The sequence below is a fragment of the Triticum aestivum genome, chromosome 4B, assembly GCF_018294505.1.
Source record: "Triticum aestivum cultivar Chinese Spring chromosome 4B, IWGSC CS RefSeq v2.1, whole genome shotgun sequence".
NCBI lineage: Eukaryota > Viridiplantae > Streptophyta > Magnoliopsida > Poales > Poaceae > Triticum > Triticum aestivum.
The window spans coordinates 241,920,658-241,942,470 of record NC_057804.1 but is presented as its reverse complement, the minus strand read 5'-3'; the positions used below and the strand labels follow the sequence as shown (position 1 = coordinate 241,942,470).

General features: G+C 44.7%; 1 protein-coding gene across 1 annotated transcript; it reads right to left on the bottom strand.

Moving 5' to 3' along the window:
• Nucleotides 1-825: 825 nt before the first annotated feature.
• On the bottom strand, nucleotides 826-5,140 carry LOC123091905 (apoptotic chromatin condensation inducer in the nucleus). The gene is made up of 6 exons (XM_044513523.1): nucleotides 4,877-5,140; nucleotides 4,727-4,789; nucleotides 3,016-4,410; nucleotides 2,228-2,425; nucleotides 1,968-2,119; nucleotides 826-1,516 (listed from the first exon to the last, which is right to left on the bottom strand). The coding sequence occupies exons 3-6, from the start codon at nucleotides 4,403-4,405 to the stop codon at nucleotides 1,049-1,051; spliced, it is 2,208 nt and encodes a 735-aa protein (XP_044369458.1). The 5' UTR covers nucleotides 4,406-4,410; nucleotides 4,727-4,789; nucleotides 4,877-5,140; the 3' UTR covers nucleotides 826-1,048.
• Between the last annotated feature and the right edge of the window lie 16,673 nt (nucleotides 5,141-21,813).

The following is a 21,813-nucleotide window of genomic DNA, read 5'->3' as shown; positions in this document are numbered from 1 at the left end:
CTGGTCATCCAATGTGTATGTTATTTAAAAAAGATAGCTAGCAAGAGAGATGAGGAAGGGATGGGAAAGGGAGGGGATATGATGGGGACAAGATAAAACCTTGAGTGGTTGCGTATCTGGTCATCCAATGTGTATGTTATTTAGAAAAGATAGCTAGCAAGAGAGATGAGGAAGGGATGGGAAAGGGAGGGGATATGATGGGGACAAGATAAAACCTTGAGTAGTTGTAAGTCCATGGCGTCTTTGACATCTCCGTGAAGAAACCCTTACGGTGACGACCGTGGTGGATGCGGAACTCCTATGGCGTGCTCTATCTGCATCTGCAGCAGATGATATGAAGAGAAGGTGAGGTGTAGGGGTGGCGGATCCCAGCCAAGAAGGAAGGAGGGACGAACCCCTCCCGGGGCCGCCGGAGGAGCTCGAGGGCGTGCTGCGCGGCGCCGAGGCTCGCCCGGGGTGGTGGCGGCTTCGTGGGCGAGAGGGAGAGGAGGCAAGCCCGTGCATTGCTGTGGTCGTGTTTTTTTTCCTTGCAAACCTTGTCGGACTGTGGGTTGAATACCCCAAATCACAAGATCATTTTTACATAAACGAAACGTTTTTTCAAATAGGCCACTTAAATAGGCCAGCGGGTTGAATATGTAATTCACTCGGGACTTTCTCGTACAAACGCCGACGACATACGACCAAAAGATTACAGTGGGGATTGCTTCTTTTTTCCCACATTTTCATATTTTTTTCACTCAAACTCCAAGGGAAAAAGTTTGCTTCTTATAAGAGGGACAGCAGGACCCAACTACCCAAGCACATCGAGACAGAACAGAAATGTAACACGAATAAGCATTCTCCTGAATGTTTATTCACTACTTAACCAGTAGGGTTCCAGGATGTTCTAACTAAAACCAGTATCTCAGTACTCCGGAACAACTTCGGGTCAGAGGACATACAATCTTTTAAAAAAAAAGCAGACGACATTATACAATCTTAAAGGAGATAAAACCAGTCTTTGCCTGCTTCTACATACCACAAAACAAAAGCACGAGGCCATTCACTAATTTGCTTTGCCCTGTGCAGCAAGCTTGGCTGACACCTCCTCATCTGATAAAGGCAGATAGTAAATCCTTGGAGAGGATTGTGTCTTTCTGAAGAGATCATCAAGTGTCACCACAGGAGGTTCTGCCTTCTTTGGGGTGGGTGTGAGCTTCTCCCTTGGATCAGATGTAGGAGGCTTCACAAGGGGTGGTGGAGGCGGCAATTGCTCCCTTGGTGTAGCAGCAGCTTGGCGAGGCACACTTTGATTTGCCTGACCTTGCTGCAAAGGAGCCTCCCTTGGTGTAGTGGCTGGGCTAATAGGAACCGCCACTGCTGTTGCTGCTGGGGGAGGGGGAGGGGGTTCAAGCTTGCGTTTCACTTCCTGGGGATCAACAAATTCAGCTAACAGATAATTGCCATTGTTTGGGGGCCACTGCAGGTTGTAGACAGCATCACGAGTAGCTGTAGCTTCCTCCACCGAGGAGAACTGCAAATAAGACATGGAGGCAAAGTCAGCGAACAAATATTTACAATATCCAGCATCATCACAATGAATGCTTTTCAGCTAATTATAATCTACAACTGATACATTCTTTAAGAACCATATCCACTCCAAACTAAAATCCAATTAGTCCACACAAGTCATTAATAGAAAGTAGCATCAGTTATCAGGCTTTGCTGACTATCAAGTCCACTTGAGAAATATAAAGTGTCAAAATGATTTCACTATAAGCATTATGAAACCGCATTTAGAATCTATGGGTTTTTAGTTTGGTTACATAAGAAAGGCTGCAAGCCTGCTGTATTGGACCTTACAAAAAACAATCCTTAGCAAAAACGAAGGTCGAGTCAGAAAACAATATATGCTGCTGCAAAGATGATAAAAGGAAATAAAAGACAAGAACACACTGATGTTGTGATTAACAAATAGAACATACTGTAACATAGCAGTGGGTCTTGATATGATCCATCCAGAAGCTACAAACAGATCCAGATTTACCAAGAAGCTCTTGCACAGCTCTCAGGGTAAATGGGCGTACAAACCGGTCGATTCTCAAGGAAGTTGTTGCCGGTTTCTGAGATGGTGGCACTGCAAGACCAAAACAAAGAAAAACAATTAGCTTCCAAAAGAAAACAATGAACTGATGAAGCATAAAGACTTGGTAATGGAAGGACAAGTAAAGAAACAAGGACTCACCAATCCTCTCCTTTGGAGAATCTCCACTTGCTGTTGAATCAGACCTGCCAAGAGAACGTTTTAAGGCAGGCTGGAGAATATCCTTACGAGCATCAGAACCACTTTGACTCAACGGTTGTCTTTCTGGAACATTCCCACTATCTGCAGCCCATCGACGCTGACGTTTGATTGGCTCGGTGTTTGCAACAGTTTCTTGAGCTGTGTGTTCAACAGGGAGTTAATACAAAACTCAGGGACACTGCCAATTTAACTGCAGAATGACCAAACGATCATATGCTCATTACTTCACTAGCATTCTAATTCCGTATCCAAATTTAATGACATATTGAACAAATCCCCATTAAGTAGCATTAGACAACTTGTAAGCAATAGAACATCACCGTACTATCTAACATATATGGGTTTCAGTTCGTACTTAGCAGCTAACAATAATACTAGAGTACAGAGCATCTGTACCTTCCTCAGCTAAATTAACTTGCACTCACAAGCACTAGAAAATTTTGTTTTATGTGAAACAAACATGCTAACACAAAAAAAAAATCAGAGAATGATTTCTTTCTGAAACATATCCAATACAGTAAAAATAAATGTGCCTACACAAACTTTCTTGTCTCACAAAAACACACCCAATGCAGTACACTTCTTGGTTTCTTTGGTGCAATGTTTGCAAGCAATCAGAACTACAAAGATAATCCGACTCATCATTCAAGATGGAATTTACTCCAGGAGCCAACGGTTGTAAATAAATGAAACTAGAAAGTGAAAGGGCGGGAGAGAAAGATATAAACCTTGAAATTTTCTCTTTTCAGCTGAGGCTGATGGCTTTTCTTCAGCTATAACTTCCTTTGTATCAGCAGAGGAGCTCTTGACAAGAGAAACAGGAAGAGACACCTCTTTCACATGTTCTGAGGAGTTAGGCTCAGTCTTCCCTCTGAGATCACCAGATTTAACACTGAAATCAAGTTGCTTAATCTCCATAACATCATCCTCCATTGACTCATCACCTGAACTCCTGTCTAAATTTAATTTCTCTGGAGAGCAAACTTCATCCACATTGGCAGTCGAATCAATGTCTTCCAAAGAGAACTGGTTCTTGACCAGCTCTTTATCATCATCGAATGGCTGCAATTCTCCACCTAAGGAAGTAATGCCGGATGATGGTTTGAACATCTCTGGCTTAACCTCTAGTTCTAAATCAAAATTATTAGCATTCAAGTTATCCTTTATATTCTTTTTGTTATTTGATATATCATCACTAGAAATTGACTCACACTTAATTGGAGACCCTAAATCCGGGCTAACCTCAAGTACCTGATTATTTGATTTTGATACAATGGGCTTGTGATCCTCATTCATGAGGTCAGAACTGCACACTTCATTATCAATCAAAGTATTGTCGCCCAAATCATTCTTAGGAACAAACCTCTCCCCATCATTATTCACTGATGCAGCTGCAACATCAGTTTCCATAGGATCAGCATCTGGTATTTGGGCATCCACAGGTTTTGGTAATGTGTCCTGTTTATCAGTTTTGCTAGCTTCAGCAGTATCTGACTTGGCTTCAGAAGAGATCAAGTCCGACTTTATATCAGCACTTGTCACATCAGCGACAACAGTTGTTCCGTTGGTGACAACCTCTGGTGTCTCCTCAATGTGCATCTTATTGCTTTCAGCATGCTGGTGCCCTGCTTGTACTGTAGAATTTTCTCCAGCAACTGCTTCTGGCTGATCTCCTTTTTCTGATGGGGCTTCTGTTGACAGAGATTCATGGGTTGCCACTACATTATCCCCGGGGGACTGTTCCACAGAGGAAGACATAATTTCCTGAGTAACTTCTGGGAGAGGAACTGCAGTTTCCTGAGTTGCATGAACCCTAGTTTCCTGACAAACTTCTGTAGCAGAAACTGCAGTTTTCTGACTAGCACTATGTTCTTCAGGTGCCTGATGAGCCGGTCCGTTCGCCCCCGCATCTTTGCCAATGGGTGCGCCTTCATTGGCTCCAACATCTTCAGCAGATTCGTCAGATGCCTCTTCACTCTGAATAGATTCAAAGAGACGCCTCACAAGTTCTTCTTTCAGACCTTTTACAGGGAGCCTCCTCTTTCGCAGTTCATCCTTCAACTCAGTAACTTTCCATTGATCGATGGGTCGATTCTTCAGAACAGGGAATGATGACATGATAACTGCCAACAAAGAAACAAATAAAACCTAAAGTCGCCATCACCAGATCTCAATGGATTTCTTTTATGGACTAGAACTGTATATATATCTGATAAAAGATGTCAAGTGGTGTTAGGTGGCCTAATGCATCGATTTAAATCTACGAGTTAACAGGATGGCCAGATTAATCAATAGCAACCACAAGATATAATACCAGCATGCTCAAGCTTCAACACCTGACCACCCTAACTCCCTGTCCTTCGAGGAAAGGCGCAGACACAAACAAAAAGGAAGCAAGCTAGCCACGAAGAATATAGTAGGACATCTAAGTAGGGTTACCTGAAAATCCTGGCGCGGGACACGGAACGGAACACCCTTGACGGAGATGCCAAAACCCTAGCCCTGTAAACAAGATGCTGTCAGATCGAACCATAAAAGTCGTACCAAAAATCGCAAGCAAGCGAGTTAGAGAGGGCGGATTGCACGCACCAGCCGCTCGAATCCTCCGAGGCCGCTCGCTCCTGAAACAAAGAAACAAAAACACCAAAGAAATTCCCAAATAAAATCTCGGAAAAAATAGAAGAGAGGATGGCGCAGCTTGGGGCGAGGAGGGGGGGGGGGGGGGGGGGGGCTAGATTATCAGCGGAATCTGCGTAAAAGGTGTGGATTTGGGGTGATAACGCCTCCGCCCGCGGCTGTACGGAGCCCTAGGGTTTGGGTCGCGGCGGAGCGAGGGGAGAAGGGGGCGGGGTAGGGAGAGGCGACCCAGGGGTGGGTTTGGGATCATTTGTAGCGGCGCGGGGACCTGTCACCTGTGGATGCAGATTAACCGAGACCGATATGCCGAGAAAAAAAACAGGACGAAACCAGAATGTATACTTTTACTAGAAGAACGTCCGTGCGTTGCAACGGGGCCACATTAACTTTAAGAGTTCAATATTAATCATGTTAATAATATATTTAATATTCTCATACATATCAAGTGACATATGAAAATATGGTAAGAGTTCAATATTAATCATGTTAACTTTAAAAGTTCAATATTAATCATGTTAATATTCTCATACATTTAATAATCATGTTAATAATATATTTAATATTCTCATACAACTACAAACATGAAAAATGATAGCACCCTATGAAATATGGTAAGATTATGTGTTTTTGCACGCAATTGTTGTGATTTATGTGTGATTTTTTTAATGTGATTTCGTATAAACAATTATAGTGAATATATACTACTACCACTACCAACTACAACTTGTGACCAATCACATAAAGATATATATTTAGAAAGATGTGCATTGCTACGATTTCTAAATTGATATATCATACTGTATTTTGTCTCTTTTCATTTCTTTCCTCTCCTCATCTCGTTGGCTAGTCTTCTCTGATTATTTGTTGTCAATCCTTTTATCACGGTTATGCAAAAATAAAGTTCAAAATGTTCAGATCAAAGATAAATCTCTATGAAAACTAATTATTCAAGAGCGACGATGCAAATTAAAAGATGAGACAACACCTTGATGAAAAAATGCAGATGTACAAGTAGAATTAGTACAAGTATGTACAAGTATCCCAAGATGACCACGAGCGAAATTTCTACTGTAGTGCATACTAAACATACCTGACATTTTTCTTCTTGAATCCATCAAATTTTCATTTCATTTAGAGCATCATGATGTCGTGAATACAACTTCAAAACTATTTAGAGCATCATGACCTCAACACTTCTAAGTCTGAAATCATCTCTATGAATGATCTGTGGAGCAATTCATAAACTGCAGTCAATAGACAAATTAATTAGATTGTGCATGCATGAGACGATGGATTGTGTAGATGATCCCTAAGCTGTGGAACAGTACAACCAGAGAAAATAGCAGTCAAAGGGAGGAATTAGCTAGTTAGATTGTAGATGCATGCATGAGTCAGCCGGTGCAAGGGAAGTCGCGTGAAGCGCCATGACGAACTCGGAGTCTGGGCCCGAGCCGTTACACCTCGGCGGCAGACAGCGGCCAGCACAGCCGCTGCCCGCTGGGTCGCTACTCGCTAGTGCCCACCGCGCTGTTGAATCCACCGCCGATTGTAGCCACTGCATACAGTGTTCGCGCCGCCATGATGGTGCCCGACGAGGACGGCACAGGGCGGCGGAGTCGTGCATATCCAGCGGTGAGATCGAACAGCGAGGCGAGGTGACCGGCAGCGAACGGGCAGGACCTGCAGCGTCGGCTGCAGATCTCCTGGAACAGAGAAAAAGAGAGAGAGGTAGAGACTGAGGAAGGAGAGGTAGGGCGCGGGAAGAGGAGAGGGATACTGGTGTCCATGGCGAGGCCTCCGTTGTCCACCGGCAAACCTCCATGGCTAAGGTAAGGTGCACTACACCTGTAACACACCAGCATGACCTGACGGTGAACAGGTTCACGTGACGAGCGCGGGGCTGGCAATCAATGTTTCCTGATCCTCCTCGCTGATGCATAACGGGCACGCATCGCTGCCTGGGTCGCTCACCATGAAGAAGAAGATAGGATGGAGGAATTGAGAGAGGGAGGAGGAATCGAGCGGCTTGTACGGCAGGGGGCCAAACCATGATAAAAATCAGTACAACCCGTGCGAGGTGGAGAACGAAATGACTTACCTATAGCTCATGATTCGATTGAGATGATAGGGAAGGAAGGAAAATTGTGATTTAGCCAGACAAAGTTTTGGAAAGTTCTGATTCAGCTGAGAAATAGATGGAAATAATGCCCCAGGATGAGGAGGTCACGATTAGGGTATGGCAAGAAGAACTTTTTTGGAAAGCTTTGATTCTGGTGATAATTACCATATTCGAAATTTCCTTAGTTATAGCCTTACCATACATGGATTGATTTATTACTATAATTATCATATTTGAGATTTCTAAGTTTATAGCCTTACCATACGTGGATTAATTGTGATTGATTACCATAAATACGTTGGGTATTGTCGGCCAGACGAGAAAGAGAAAAACTGGTGGGAGGGGGGTGGTGGGAGGTGGGACGAAGAAAAACCGGTTGAAAATAAACCGGTTGAAAATGGGGGGGGACTATTCAACCAATTCGTCCATTAGGAGTAGAGATAAATGATGATGACGTGTCTGCAATCATGCAATATAGGTCATCCGATTTATATCTGACAAATAGAAAAAAAACTATGGCAATTTTGCAAAAAGATACCTACACCCCTATCCACATATGTAAATAAAGCTTCTCGCGTTCATCATTTTCTCTCACAAGATAAACTACTCATACAAATGCATCTTGATGTTCCATGCAACGCACGGACATTTTATTAGTTTATTGTTAGTAAATTCGGAGTTTGCGCTGGGTTATCTTTTTTTATTGCCATGGGTTATCCAAAAAAATCAGAAAACCAAAATATTGTTTGTTTGCATACAGCCCACCCAAGTCCGGACATTCACTGTTTGGCCTGAATAGCATGAACATTAATGCACCTCTTGTTGGAGATATGCCGCGGAGGAAATCATTTATGATGATATTTTCTATGTGTTTATGAATAAATATAGTCCTTGAACATTATTAATGTTGGGTCCTACGATAGGGTGTGTCGACTGCAAATTAAAATTTTCCCACGCGCAGAACAACCAGGAACATGCTACGGGAGATGGATCACAGATTGTTACCACTAGACGCGCAGTGCCGTGCAGCAGAAGTAGAGTTGAGGTAGCATGTTCCCGGAGTCGCCTCGCGTTCCCATAGTCGTCTCCTCCTTGCCGGTCTCCCATGTAGCCGATCGGATCCCGCGAACAGGTTCGCCAGAGCGGTGCAAGTGCACCGCCTCTAACGGTATCCGCGCGTGCAGGAGGAACGTCGTGCGACGGACTACTAGGTCCGATCACACACCGGCGGCGAGTGGAGGTGGCTATTCGCAACACGTGCAAACCCTAGTGATAGCGCCGAAGCGATCAATCGCATGAGTGTGCCGCACCTCCACTTTATATAGGCGTCCGTCGCGGGCTCAACACTTGGGCCTCGCACGGACCCTAAAGCCCACAAGTCTACTCGGCCACAATCCGAATACAGCTCGGATCACATCCGACCAGTGTCCTTGGATCCGACCTCGTAGGTTCCTTCCCTTAAGCGCGTGACCCCTTAGGTTCAAGTCGGCTTGGTCGCAGTTCGGATCACCTCCGAACTGCATGGTTGGTAGCGGCCTCTAGCAAGGCATGCCGAACACCAATCAGACTATGAAGCTGGTTAGGCAAACCTGTACAACATGTCACACTTCTGTTCCCTTTGCCTTCACGATATATGTTGTCGGGCTCAAGACGAGACTGTCATCCTTGTGCTAGCCCGACCTCTTTCTCGTTCTAGTGATACCGACCACTATCTGGATTATCTCATAATCCTTGTCGAATGGCCATGCTTCTCTTGGTCGGATCACACGAGGGGCCCAGAGTATATCTCTCCTGATCGGAGGGGCAAATCCCATCTTGCTCGACCACATCTCGCAGCATGGGTCTGGACAAGCCCGAAACCTACCTTTGTAACTACCCAGCCGCGGAGTAGCGTTTGGTCAGCCCAAAGCAAGTCTGTCAACATCCCGAGTACATGCGTCAGTTCAGGTCTTAGGACATAGAACATATGTTGTACTAGAGACTCACAGATGACATATCGCTGCATCTCATAGTTGGGTCTGTCCGACTCGGACCTTATCTCGACTCGGATCCGACTACGTCGAATCCAACCAGACCTTTTCAAGTCCATATTATCCGGTTAGCATCCAATGCTCCATGGCTAGCAAGACTGAGCCATCGACCGTGTCATATGCTAGTCTAGTCGGCTGCGCGTCCACACAACCCTTTCGACTAGGGACCTTTTAGGACAGTCATCATACAATGCATAGTCCCACAAACAAAGTCACGTACTTCTTGATACACATCATTGATAACGTCCAAGGACTATCTTTATTCATAAACACATAGGAAATATCATCATACATGATTGCCTCTAGGGCATATCTCCAACAGTCTCCCACTTGCACTAGAGACAATCAAATAGACATAGAATGCCCATAGCTCTAACATGCCCCTCATGCTTGGGTTGTGGAAGCGGCTTAGTCAACGGATCTGCAACATTTGCATCCATGTGAATTTTGCATAACTCTACATCACCATTCTTTACGATCTTTTGTATCAGGTGATATTTCTGATCTATGTGTTTGACCTTGTGGTGATTCCTCGGCTCCTTGGCTTGTGCGATGGCACCAGAATTATCACAATAAAGGTCCAACGATTTCACCGAGGCTAGGAAAATACCAAGATCATCAAGAAAAAGTCGGATCCAAACACCTTCCTTTGCAGCTTCACAAGCCGCAATGTATTCGACTTCTGTGGTACAATCGGCCACTATATCTTGCTTGGAACTCATCCAGCTCGTTGCTCCTCTGTTCATGACGTACACGAATCCGGACTGCGATCGACAATCATCTCTGTCGGTTTGGAAACTAGCATCGGCGTAACCCCTTACGACGAGCTCTTCCTCACATCCATAAACTAGGAACATCTCTTTAGTCCTTTTCAGGTACTTCAAAATAGTCTTTACCGCTGCCAAGTGACTCTCACCTGGGTTGGCCTGGTATTTGCTTGTTAGGCTTATTGCAAAAGCAACATCAGGCCTTGTACATATCATGGCATACATGATGGATCCAATTGCCGAGGCATACGGAATCCTACTCATCCTGCTTCGCTCATCAGATGTCGAAGGACTCTGAGTCTCGCTTAGCCTTATACCATGTGAGAGTGGCAAGAACCCTTTCTTCGCCTCACTCATGTTGAACCGCTTCAACACTTTATCTATGTACGTGCTCTGGCTTAAGCCGAGCAGCCTTCTCGATCTATCTCTATAGATCTTAATGCCTAAAATATAGACCACCTCACCAAGGTCCTTCATCGAAAACTTGCCATTCAATGATTCCTTGGCCGAGTTTAGCATCGAAACATCGTTCCCGGTCAACAATATGCCATCCACATACAAGATCAAAAACACTATCGAGCTCCCACTTAACTTCTTGTATAAACAACCGTCCTCTTCGCTTTTGATGAAACCGAGATCAGTGACGACCTCATCAAAACGAATGTTCCAGCTCCGAGATGCTTGCCTCAACCCATAAATGGATCTCTTGAGCTTGCATACCTTACCAGCGCTAGTCGGATCGACAAAACCCTCGGGTTGTATCATATACATGTCCTCGGTTAAATTTCCATGAAGGAAAGCCGTCTTGACATCCTTCTGCCATATCTCATAATCGAAATATGCAGCTATAGCTAGTATGATCCTCACCGACTTCAGCATCGCTACCGGCGAGTAAGTCTCGTCGTAGTCAATTCCTTGAACTTGTCCATAACCCTTGGCGACAAGCCGAGCTTTGTGGATCTGAACATTTCCATCCACATCGGTTTTGTTCTTAAAGACCCATTTGCAACCAATGGCCGTTACGCCAGGCAGCGGATCAACCAAGTCCCAGACTTGATTCTCATCCATGGACTTTAACTCGGATCTCATGGCCTCCAGCCATGCCTCGGAATCTGGGCTCACCATCGCTTCTGCATATGTGGCCGGCTCATCGCTTTCTAGCAACAATACATCGTGCACTCTACGCAATCTTTCCAACCTCTGTGGTTCTTTCTATCCTCGGTGGTGCAATCGGTGGCGCCGGATATAAATACTCCCACTGAAGTTGGCATCCCTTCGCAAACTCTCAGTGATTCAGCATTCAACTAGCGCATGCGACTAGTGAGCTTTAGCATCACTGCTAGCCAACATACCTATCCGGTAAGCAACTCCTTGCTAATCGTAACTCTATACGACTCCTGTCGGTTGGGAAGGTATCTCATACACCGGCTCCCAACCTTCTTTGCCACAACGCCTAAAACCGTTTTGATAGCCTTGTCAAGTTAACCTGACGCAGTGCATGTCTGTGTCCGACACGAACCCTTCAGTTCAAGGATACCCAGCATCACCCCAATTTTATGAGCCCACTACTAGACGTACTTGACATGCGAAGGGGGAACATCGGGGATGGCAATTCGCTTGATATTCATGAGGGATCATTCTACCATTCTAACATGCATAGAAACAAAGAAGCATAACAATCACAAATAAACACATATTGTGAAATAGTATGGCTCCTTCATGGACGTTCTTCCAGGTCGTCTCCGACTCCGATGACCATCTACGAACTCCATCTTGTTTGTCACGCCGGGACGCCAAGCCACCAACCTGATCTCTATTATCCAACTACTACAACTAGTAATGAATTTGACATAGAGTCACAAGTCGACACGCAGGTCGTTATACAATATAATGACGACACTTTGGCTCCTGTCGGCTGACAAACATGACACGCAGGCCATGTATAAATTACACACATGCATCACATACATCGCGACTCTGATTCGGATTTATGTTTCACTGTTAACCCCGATGACGGATACCGACCGGTAGGGGTAGGTTGTGTCACGACCTCATCGACTCCGATTGATAGAAAACATAGCCACATCGATCCCCATGTGCAGTTGATCTCATCAAACATGCACATAGCTGATCTGATAAACGACGACAGATCTCATCTGCCGCCTCCACATATCTAATATGCATATGATCTGAATCCAAATCCTATAGCAGAGGCTCTAATACCATTGTTGGGTTCTACGGTAGGGTGCGTCAACTGCAAATTAAAATTTTCCTATGCGCAGAACAACCAGGAACATGCTACGGGAGATGTATCACAGATTGTTACCACTAGACGCGCAGTGCCGTGCAGCGGAAGTAGAGTTGAGGCAGCGTGTTCCCGGAGTCGCCTTGCGTTCCCAGAGTCGTCTCCTCCTTGCTGGTCTCCCACGTAGCCGATCGGATTCCGCGAACAGGTTCGCTGGAGCGGCGCAAGTGCACCGCCTCTAACGGTATCCGCGCGTGCAGGAGGAACTTCGTGCGGCGGACTGCTAGGTCCGATCACACAATCGGCAGCAAGTGGAGGTGGCTATTCGCAACACATGCAAACCTGAAAGTGCAACTATCCCTAGGTGGTTTTGGTAATTCATAACAACATATAGCTCATTGAGCTAATGCTATTACAAGACTATTATTTCAGGAAAGCTCAATGAATGGCATGGCATGGATGATGAAAGTGGATCCCTCAAAATACTAAGGACAAAGGATTGGCTCAAGCTCAAAAGCTCAAGACTCTTCATTTTACATTTTAGTGATCCAAGATCACATTGATTCTATAGGAAAAGCCAATACTATCAAGAAGGGATGAGGTGTTGCTTAATGAGCCTCTTGCTTCATGTGCTTAGTGATATGCTCCAAAACCCTCAACTACTTTCCCACATCCACAAATGACCTAAACCTAAAGCCAAAATCGGTCACACCGATTCTTTCTATCCGGCGCCACCGATTCCAAAAGTCATAGCCACTGCCACAAACCCTAAGCAAATCGGTCTTACCGATAGGGATCTCGGTCTCACCGAGATGGGGTTGCAATCTCTCTGTTTCCCTTCGTAACGTTTCGGTCTAACCGAAGTGAGCGATCGGTCCCACCGAGATTGCAATGTAAACTCTCTGTTTCCTTTTTGTAACATTTCGGTCTCACCGAAAAGAGCAAATCGGTCCCACCGAGTTTACCTGACCAACTCTCTGGAAAGCTTATTACCAAATCGGTCTCACCGAGTTTGTGTAATCGGTCTCACCGAGATTACGTTATGCCCTAACCCTAACCGAATCGGCCTCACCGAGATGCATGTCAGTCCCACCGAAAATCACTAACGGTCACTAGGTTTACTAAATCGGTCCGACCGAGTTTAACGATTCGGTCCCACCGAGTTTGGTAAATTGTGTGTAACGGTTAGATTTTGTGTGGAGGCTATATATACCCCTCCACCTCCTCTTCATTCGTGGAGAGAGCCATCAGACTAAACCTACACTTCCAACTTACCATTTCTGAGAGAGAACCACCTACTCATGTGTTGAGGCCAAGATATTCCATTCCTACCATATGAATCTTGATCTCTAGCCTTCCCCAAGTTGCTTTCCACTCAAATCCTCTTTCCACCAGATCCAAATCCTATGAGAGAGAGTTGAGTGTTGGGGAGACTATCATTTGAAGCACAAGAGCAAGGAGTTCATCATCAACGCACCATTTGTTACTTCTTGGAGAGTGGTGTCTCCTAGATTGGCTAGGTGTCACTTGGGAGCCTCCGACAAGATTGTGGAGTTGAACCAAGGAGTTTGTAAGGGCAAGGAGATCGCCTACTTCGTGAAGATCTACCGCTAGTGAGGCAAGTCCTTCGTGGGCGACGGCCATGGTGGGATAGACAAGGTTGCTTCTTCGTGGACCCTTCGTGGGTGGAGCCCTCCGTGGACTCGCGCAGCCGTTACCCTTCGTGGGTTGAAGTCTCCATCAACGTGGATGTACGATAGCACCACCTATCGGAACCACGCCAAAAACATCCGTGTCTCCAATTGCGTTTGAATCCTCCAAACCCTTCCCTTTACTTTCTTGCAAGTTGCATGCTTTAATTTCCGCTGCCTATACACTCTTTGCATGCTTGCTTGAATTGTGTGATGATTGCTTGACTTGTCCTAAAATAGCTAAAATCTGCCAAACTCTAAAATTGGGAAAAGGTTAAGTTTTTAATTGGTCAAGTAGTCTAATCACCCCCCCTCTAGACTTACTTCAAGGTCCTACAAGTGGTATCAGAGCTTTGGTCTCCATTTGCTTTGATTTCCATAGCTTTTGGTGGTCATAGCCTTGGTTTCACAACCTAGGAGAGTATGGCGTCTAGCGAGGGAAATTATCACCGTAGAGGTCCTTACTTTGATGGTACTAATTTTGCTAGTTGGAAGCATAAGATGAAAATGCATATTCTTGGACATAACCCCGCCGTTTGGGCAATTATTTGTATTGGCTTGCAAGGTGAATTCTTTGATGGGAGAGAACCGAACCGTGAAGCGAATGCGGAAGAATTGAAGATGCTGCAATACAACGCTCAAGCCTGTGATATCATCTTCAACGGATTGTGCCCCGAAGAATTCAATAAAATCAGCCGTCTTGAGAATGCAAAGGAAATTTGGGATACTTTGATTGATATGCACGAAGGTACCGAATCCGTCAAGGAATCCAAGTTGGATGTGCTCCAAAGTCAGCTTGACAAGTTCAAAATGAAGGATGGTGAAGGTGTCGCTGAAATGTACTCTAGGCTTGCACTTATCACAAATGAGATTGCCGGCTTAGGGAGTGAAGAGATGACCGACAGATTCATCATCAAGAAGATCCTAAGAGCATTGGATGGAAAGTATGATACCGTGTGCACATTGATCCAAATGATGCCAAACTACAAAAATCTCAAGCCAACAGAAGTCATTGGAAGAATTGTTGCTCATGAGATGTCACTCAAGGATAAGGAGGAACTTCACAACAAGTCAAGTGGTGCTTACAAAGCCTCAAGTGAAGCCCCCACATCATCAAGTGAGAAACAAACCTTCAATGAAGAATTGAGCTTAATGGTGAAGAACTTCAACAAATTCTACAAGAGTAGAAGCAAAGAAAGAAGCTCCAAGTCAAGGTCTTATCATGACAAGAGATCTTCTAGTCGAGAGCGCAATTGCTACAATTGTGGGAAGCCTGGACACTACTCCAATGAGTGTACGGCACCCTACAAAAGAAGAGAAGATTCTCCAAAAAGAAGAAGCAAAAGAGAAGAATCACCACCAAGAGAGAGGAGGAGTAGAGATGATCGTTATGAACGAAGACCCTCACGGAGAAGCAAGGATTCGGAAAGGAAGGACAAGTCATCAAGGAGCTACACAAAACGAAGACATCAAGCTCATGTTGGTGAATGGGTTTCCGGCTCCGACTCCGACAATCACTCCGAGAGAAGCTATCACTCCGACTCCGAACATACTCAAGATGAAGGTGTTGCCGGTCTAGCACTTGTGTCAACCAACTCCTACGACATATTTGATTCACCAAATGAAGGAATTGGAAGATGCTTCATGGCCAAAGGTCCAAAGGTAACACATCCTGAGTATGTTGATTTCAATAGTGATGAAGATGACTTGCTTGTGGATGATGATTTACTTGTTGACAACTCTAGTGATGAATACTATGATGAAACGTCAATTAATCATGCTAATCAAACGAATGACAATGATAAGGAGAAAATTGAGCTTCTAACTAAAGAACTAAACACTCTTAAGTTGGCTCATGAAACTATCTTCGAAGATCATCGAGAACTTTTAAGGGCTCATGAGAAGTTACGCTTTGAAAAGCTCAATCTTGAGCAAGAGCATGAGTTCTTAAAGGCAATCAATGATGATCTCCGCAAGAAAAGTTCTTCTTACATTGCCAAGCGTTTACTCTTATCTACTTACATGCCTCAAGTCAAGTCTAGTAACAAGTACAAGAAAGATACTTCCTCTAGTAGTAACAATAATAATGTCAAATCCAATGTTGTTGCTTCTAGTAGTTCTCTTGATTCCACTAATGATTCTCTTAGCCAAGTTACACTTGAGCAAGAAAATAGTTTATTGAAGGGAATTATAGAGAAAGGTGTTTACAAGAGCCTTGCCGGGAGTAAGCAATTCGAGGAAATTGTACGCAAGCAAGGAAGGCACCGGAAGAATCAAGGTGTTGGTTTTGAACGAAAGTTCAACGCCAATGGAGTTGAGTGGGAAGAAGATCAATACCCCAAGACAAAGTTTGTTCCTCAACAAGAGAAGTATGATCCTACTTCCTTCAAGGGGACACAAGCTCAAGATGATCTTCCACCACAAGACCACAAGAACAAAGGCAAGGACAAGCTTCAAGAAGAGATTGATGCATTTGAAGAAGCACCTAAAGCCTCGTTCAAGTGGGTCCCCAAGACTACGTCAAGTTCTACTTCATCAAGTACAACTACAACTCCAAGGATTCCCATCAAGATGATGTGGATCCCGAAGAAGAAGAACTAGAGAGTTCTTGAGGGTGACTCCGCCAACATTCTTCACTCATATCATTTTGGCAAGAACAAGTGCAATCAACTTTCACATCTTGCACTAGTTCAAGGAGTCACAAACCCTCTTGTTGGTAAGGCAAGGGACAAGGTAACCTAATGATTTCATGGACATCATTTTGTGTGTGCATCACTCTATGTCTATGGATATTCTTGTTTGTTCCTTGTGGGACTAACCCATGTAGGCAAGTTGAAAGTGCAACTCATTCCAAAGGATTGCTCCAAATGATCTACTTCAACATTGAGCATCTACATCTTCAACACCTACATGAAGTCATCATCGACAAAACCCAAGGTTAGTTCATCCCTCTAAGGGGGGATCTCACATCTAGGGGGAGCTTAACTCTAAGAATTGAGTCAAAGCAACTCTAATGGTGTGAACACATTAATGCATTATGTAAAAGTGGTAACCCCACTTGAGCTTAAACGATGAGTATGACCTATGATCAAATGTTCTCATTTGACTCCTAAGTCAATATACTCATATATAGATGACCTAGTCATCGCCAATTGTTTGATAGATGCTAAAATTGGTTGTGCATGCTTTGCCACATATTTCAATTGCCATCTTATTGTGTGAGCATGTTGGTGCATATTTTACTCATTCAAGGACATCCACTTGTTGTTTTGATTGTTTGGTTCTTTCTTCTTTTGGCCAAGTGGATGGACAAGAATGCCTAAGAACCTTCTTTAGCAATCTATGCTTTTCTCGTCTCAAACTCTATTCATGCTACATCACAAAATTTGATCAAGTCAGATTCGAACCACTCTGTGTGAGGAGCACTCGGAGTCCCCGATTCGTCATAGACTTAAACTTCCAAAACCTCTTAGTGATTCTCGGTCTGACTGATCCTTCCATTTCGGTCCTACCGAGATCATCAAGTTGATCTGAGTTTTCAATCTCGGTGCAACCGATTTGAACTTTTCGGTCTCACCGATTTGCTGTAACTGAACATAGTTATGCATAGTTGTTCCACTCGGTCACACCAACTGGGTCAAGCTATATAAATAGCCACGGGCAAATTTTTGGAAATTTCTTCGAAACCCTTCGCCCGCGCAACAGCTCGCTCTGCCATCATGGTCTCCGGATCGTCTCCTCGTCACCAGCAGCCTCCTGTCGCTGGTCTCCACCGCCGTTAACGGATTTCGTCCCCGCCGTTGCTGCTGTAGCAAGTCCACCACCAAGTTAGGGTATGGACTTAATCTTTGTGCTATCCACGTCTGATTCCTGGCACATTGTTTTCATATTGATTCTTGCCACGATTGAAACTCTTCTATCCAGCCAAAGTAGTTCATAGATTAGATGTGATTCAAATTTTTAGGGTTAGGTTTCCGCCGAAACCATCTCGGACCCACCGAGTTGAAAAACTTGGTCTCACCGATTTGGCTTATGCCATTGCACTAGTGACTCTCGGTCTGACCGAGAATTACTAATCGGTGCAACCGATTTGAGGACTCTGTGAAACCCTAGCAGTCTCGGTACCACCGAACTGAAACTCGGTCCAACCGAGATTATCAGTTTAGGTTCCAAAACTGCTTCGGTATCACCAAGTTTGAAAATCGGTGGATCCGAAATGCTTTCTAAGGAAATTAAGACTGATCTTTTGAGTCATTCTTTTGCAAAACCCTCTACATTTTGTGATGCTCATTTTTTCTATCTCATCTATAATTCTTCACCGGGTCAGTAGTCAGCTTTTGCAGTATGTCTGATCAAAGTGACAGCCAGAACAGGTCAGAAGAGCAGATGGACTTGAGTGAGGGCACTAGTCCCTCAACTTCAGATGAAGGGAGTAGAAGTACTCCTAGCAATTTGCCTAAGGCTGCAACTAGGCAAAGGAGGAAAAGAACTTCAGATTCAGAGGATGAAGATTACAAAGCTGAGGAAGATGAGGCTACTTCCAAGAAGTGGTGCTCAAGAAGGAATATGGCTCAGCAAATGATATAAAGCCAGGCATGAAGATTAAAAGGCCTGCAAGAAGGCAACCTATGCCCAAGGCCAGAGCATCAACTCTACTGCCTGAAAATCCTGATCCCAAAGAGTCAGCTGATGAAAGCAAGAAGAGGAAGGAAAGGGTCAAGAAGACCATGTCCAAAATTGTTGGTCAACCTTCCATGATGGAAGAGGAAGAGCTTGCTGCACCAGCTCCAAAGGCAACTAAGCTTATGGGTGATGCTATTAAATCAGGGGCTGCAACATCTAAGCCCAAGGAAGCACCCAAAGCTGCCTCCAAGGCCAAGCAAGTTCCAAAGAGGAATACCAGGAGTATTCCAGCTGCTGAGAAGAACAAGGCCCCAGTGCCCAATGTTGCTGAAGATTCAGAAGAAGAAGGACAGGTTTTAAGGAAGCTCAAGCCCAAGATACCAGACCACAATGATGCCCTTCCTGTGGCTGAGGACATGAGAATCAGGAAGGATTCAGGGCTGAGACTGTGGAGAATGGAAGATCCATATGCTTCAAGAAGAAGAACTGATGTTGACTATAGGTTCCACACAAAGGAACAACATGACTTCTATGAAACAATTCTGTTGGACAAGAAGCCCATAGTCTGTGACATGAGGTGGGTTGACTGGAAATTCATCAGGGAAAATGAACAGCACTATCCTGGAGTGCAAGACAGCTTTGTTGCTTGTGGAGTTACAGATTTTGTTGGACAGAAGTTCACCAACTGGAATGATGAGCTTATCATGCAGTTCTACTCCACAGCACACTTTTACCCAGATGGAAGAATTGTTTGGATGTCTGAAGGTACAAGGTACCAATCCACTGTAGAAGAATGGGCAAAACTGATAAACGTCCCCAAGGAGAATGAGGATGACCTAGACATTTATGCAAAGAAGAAGTTGGGTCACAATTCAATGGCTCACATGTACAAGGAAATTCCAGACAAGGCATTAGAGACTCACAAGTTTGGATCAGTTCACTTTCTGCTGTCAGGGTTGCCAACCATAAATTGGATTCTGAGGCACACTTTGTTGCCCAAGTCTGGTGACCATAACATGATCAGAGGGCATGCCATCAACATGTTGCATGTGTTTGATGTGCCACAAAAGTTCAAAGTCATGAGCCTGATCATTGAAACAATCAAGAGGACTGCAGCAGATCAGAAGAGGAGCTGTGGATATGCACCTCAGATTCAAGAATTGATAAACTCAAAGATGGGCACAGGAAAATATAAGTTGGATAAGGAACACTTTCCACTTTATCCAGACTTTGAGGACAATGAGGTTGTCATGAATGAAGATGATCCACAATCAGTTCAAGCTCAGGAGAAGAAGGAGAAGGCAAAGAGGGAGAAGGCTGCCAAGATGCCAACTCAAGAGGAGGCATCTGAATATTTCTTGAAAACCAAACAGGAGCAGCTTGGTTACTTGATAGCATCATCTCTGAGGATTGAGAAGGGGTTGGCCACCCTAACTCAAAACCAGGAGAGCCTGGAAAGAATCATGGAACAAAAATTCTATGATCTAGATGTCAAGGTAACTGAGATTCAGTCAGTTGTGGAGCAGCTGCAGGATGACATGCAGGAGAGGAAGGGCAAGACTACCACAAATGTCTTTGCCAGAGTGCCCAGAGCCCAGAGGTCAGCTGTTGTGCCACTGCCAGACACTAGAGCAACAACTTCAGCACCAGCCACTGCCCCTACAGTTCCAGTGCAACCAGCTCCAGCACAAACTCCTCCAGCTCCATCCACATCAACTGAAGCCTTCATCCTTGGAGTTATCAGGACACCACCAACTGAAGATCAAGCCTGAGAGTCGATCTAGCACTATGCATTTTCTATGAACTTTTTGGTAACTTGTTGCCAAAGGGGGAGAAAAATGTATAGATCATAGGCTTCGAGAGAGAGAGAGAGTGTGTTGCTTTTGTTCTCTCTTGCTTTATTTGGTGGTTTTTCAATCTTTGTTTGCTTTTGGTTGAGATACTATGCTTGTGAGACATTGATGATCATGTGTTTGATCATAAGCTACACTTATGCATGCTTGATATTATCCTATCTATCTTATGTGATCACTCACTATGCTTGGTGATGAGTGCATGTATTCATTGTTTATTATTTTGAGCGCTCCATCAAGATGTATGTGACATGGAAGAGTAACCCATGAGCCTAATTCATTGTTCTTGCTTATCACATACTGTCCTAAAAGGTCCCTAGTCGAAAGGGTTGTGTGGACGCGCAGCCAACTAGACTAGCACATGACATGGTGGATGGCTCGGTCTCACAGGTCATGGAACATTGGATGCTAACAGGATAATACGGACTCGGAAGGATCTGGTCGGATCCGACATAGTCGGATCCGAGTCGAGATAAGGTCTGAGTCGATCAGTCCCAACTACGAGACGCAGTGATATGTCATATGTGCGTCTCTAATACAACATATGTTTTATGTCCTAAGACCTGAGCTGACACATTTACTCGGGATGGTGACAGACCTGCTTTGGGTCGAACCAATGCTATTGTGATAGCCTGGCTTATTAGGGATGATAGACTACTCATATAAATAAGGAATTCCTTCTTTTCCGGGAGCCCATTCAGACAGAACTCCAAAGTTAAGCATGCTCAACTTGGAGTAGTTTCAGTATGGGCGACCGACCGGGAAGTTGCTCCCGGGTGCACACGAGTGAGGACAAAGTGCGCAGAAAAGACTAGTATTGATTTGTGGGGCCAGTCTAGATCCCGCCAGGAGTAACAACCACTAGCGTGTGTGTCCGGGGCATTACAAGTTGGTATCAGAGCCGACCCTCGCGGTTACACGGATGTTTGCGGACAGGTGTGCGGTCATGTTGTTCATGACGTTTGTGACCCGTCGTGGCACACGACATGGCACATGTACTGGACTGGATGCACAAACGTATGTGCTAAGAGGGAACGTTCCTGTGGCCCGACGAGGATGTCGGTTCCTCTGAGTGGGGGTGTATGTGATAGCCTGGCTTATTATGGATGATAGACTACTCATATAAATAAGGAATTCCTTCTTTTCCGGACAAAGTGCGCAGAAAAGACTAGTATTGATCTATGGGGCCAGTCTAGATCCCGCCACGAGTAACGACCACCGGCGTGTGTGTCCGGGGCGTTACAGCTACTCCGTGGCTGGGTAGTTACAAAGGTAGGTTTCAGGCTTGTCAAGACCCATGCTACGAGACATGGTCTAGCAAGATGAGATTTGACCCTCCGACCAGGAGAGATATACTCTGGGTTCCTCGTGTGATCCGACCAAGATAAGCATGGGCATGCAACATGGATTATGAGATAATCCGGTTTGTGGTCAGCATCACTGGAACGAGAAAGAGGTCGAGCTAGCATAAGGATGACAGACTCGCCTTGAGCCCGACAACATATATCGTGTGGCAAAGGAAATAAAAGTGTGACATGTTGTACAGGTTCGCCTAACCATC

What these genes read in the sequence shown, in the direction of transcription:
- LOC123091905 (XM_044513523.1), bottom strand. Translation starts at nt 4,405, where the DNA reads ATGTCATCATTCCCTGTTCTGAAGAATCGACCCATCGATCAATGGAAA. An exon ending in TGAAAAGAGAAAATTTCAAG is followed by an intron (nt 2,426 to 3,015) that starts GTTTATATCTTT and finishes TTGAACACACAG; the next exon opens with CTCAAGAAACTGTTGCAAAC. An exon ending in TTCTCCAAAGGAGAGGATTG is followed by an intron (nt 2,120 to 2,227) that starts GTGAGTCCTTGT and finishes TTGGTCTTGCAG; the next exon opens with TGCCACCATCTCAGAAACCG.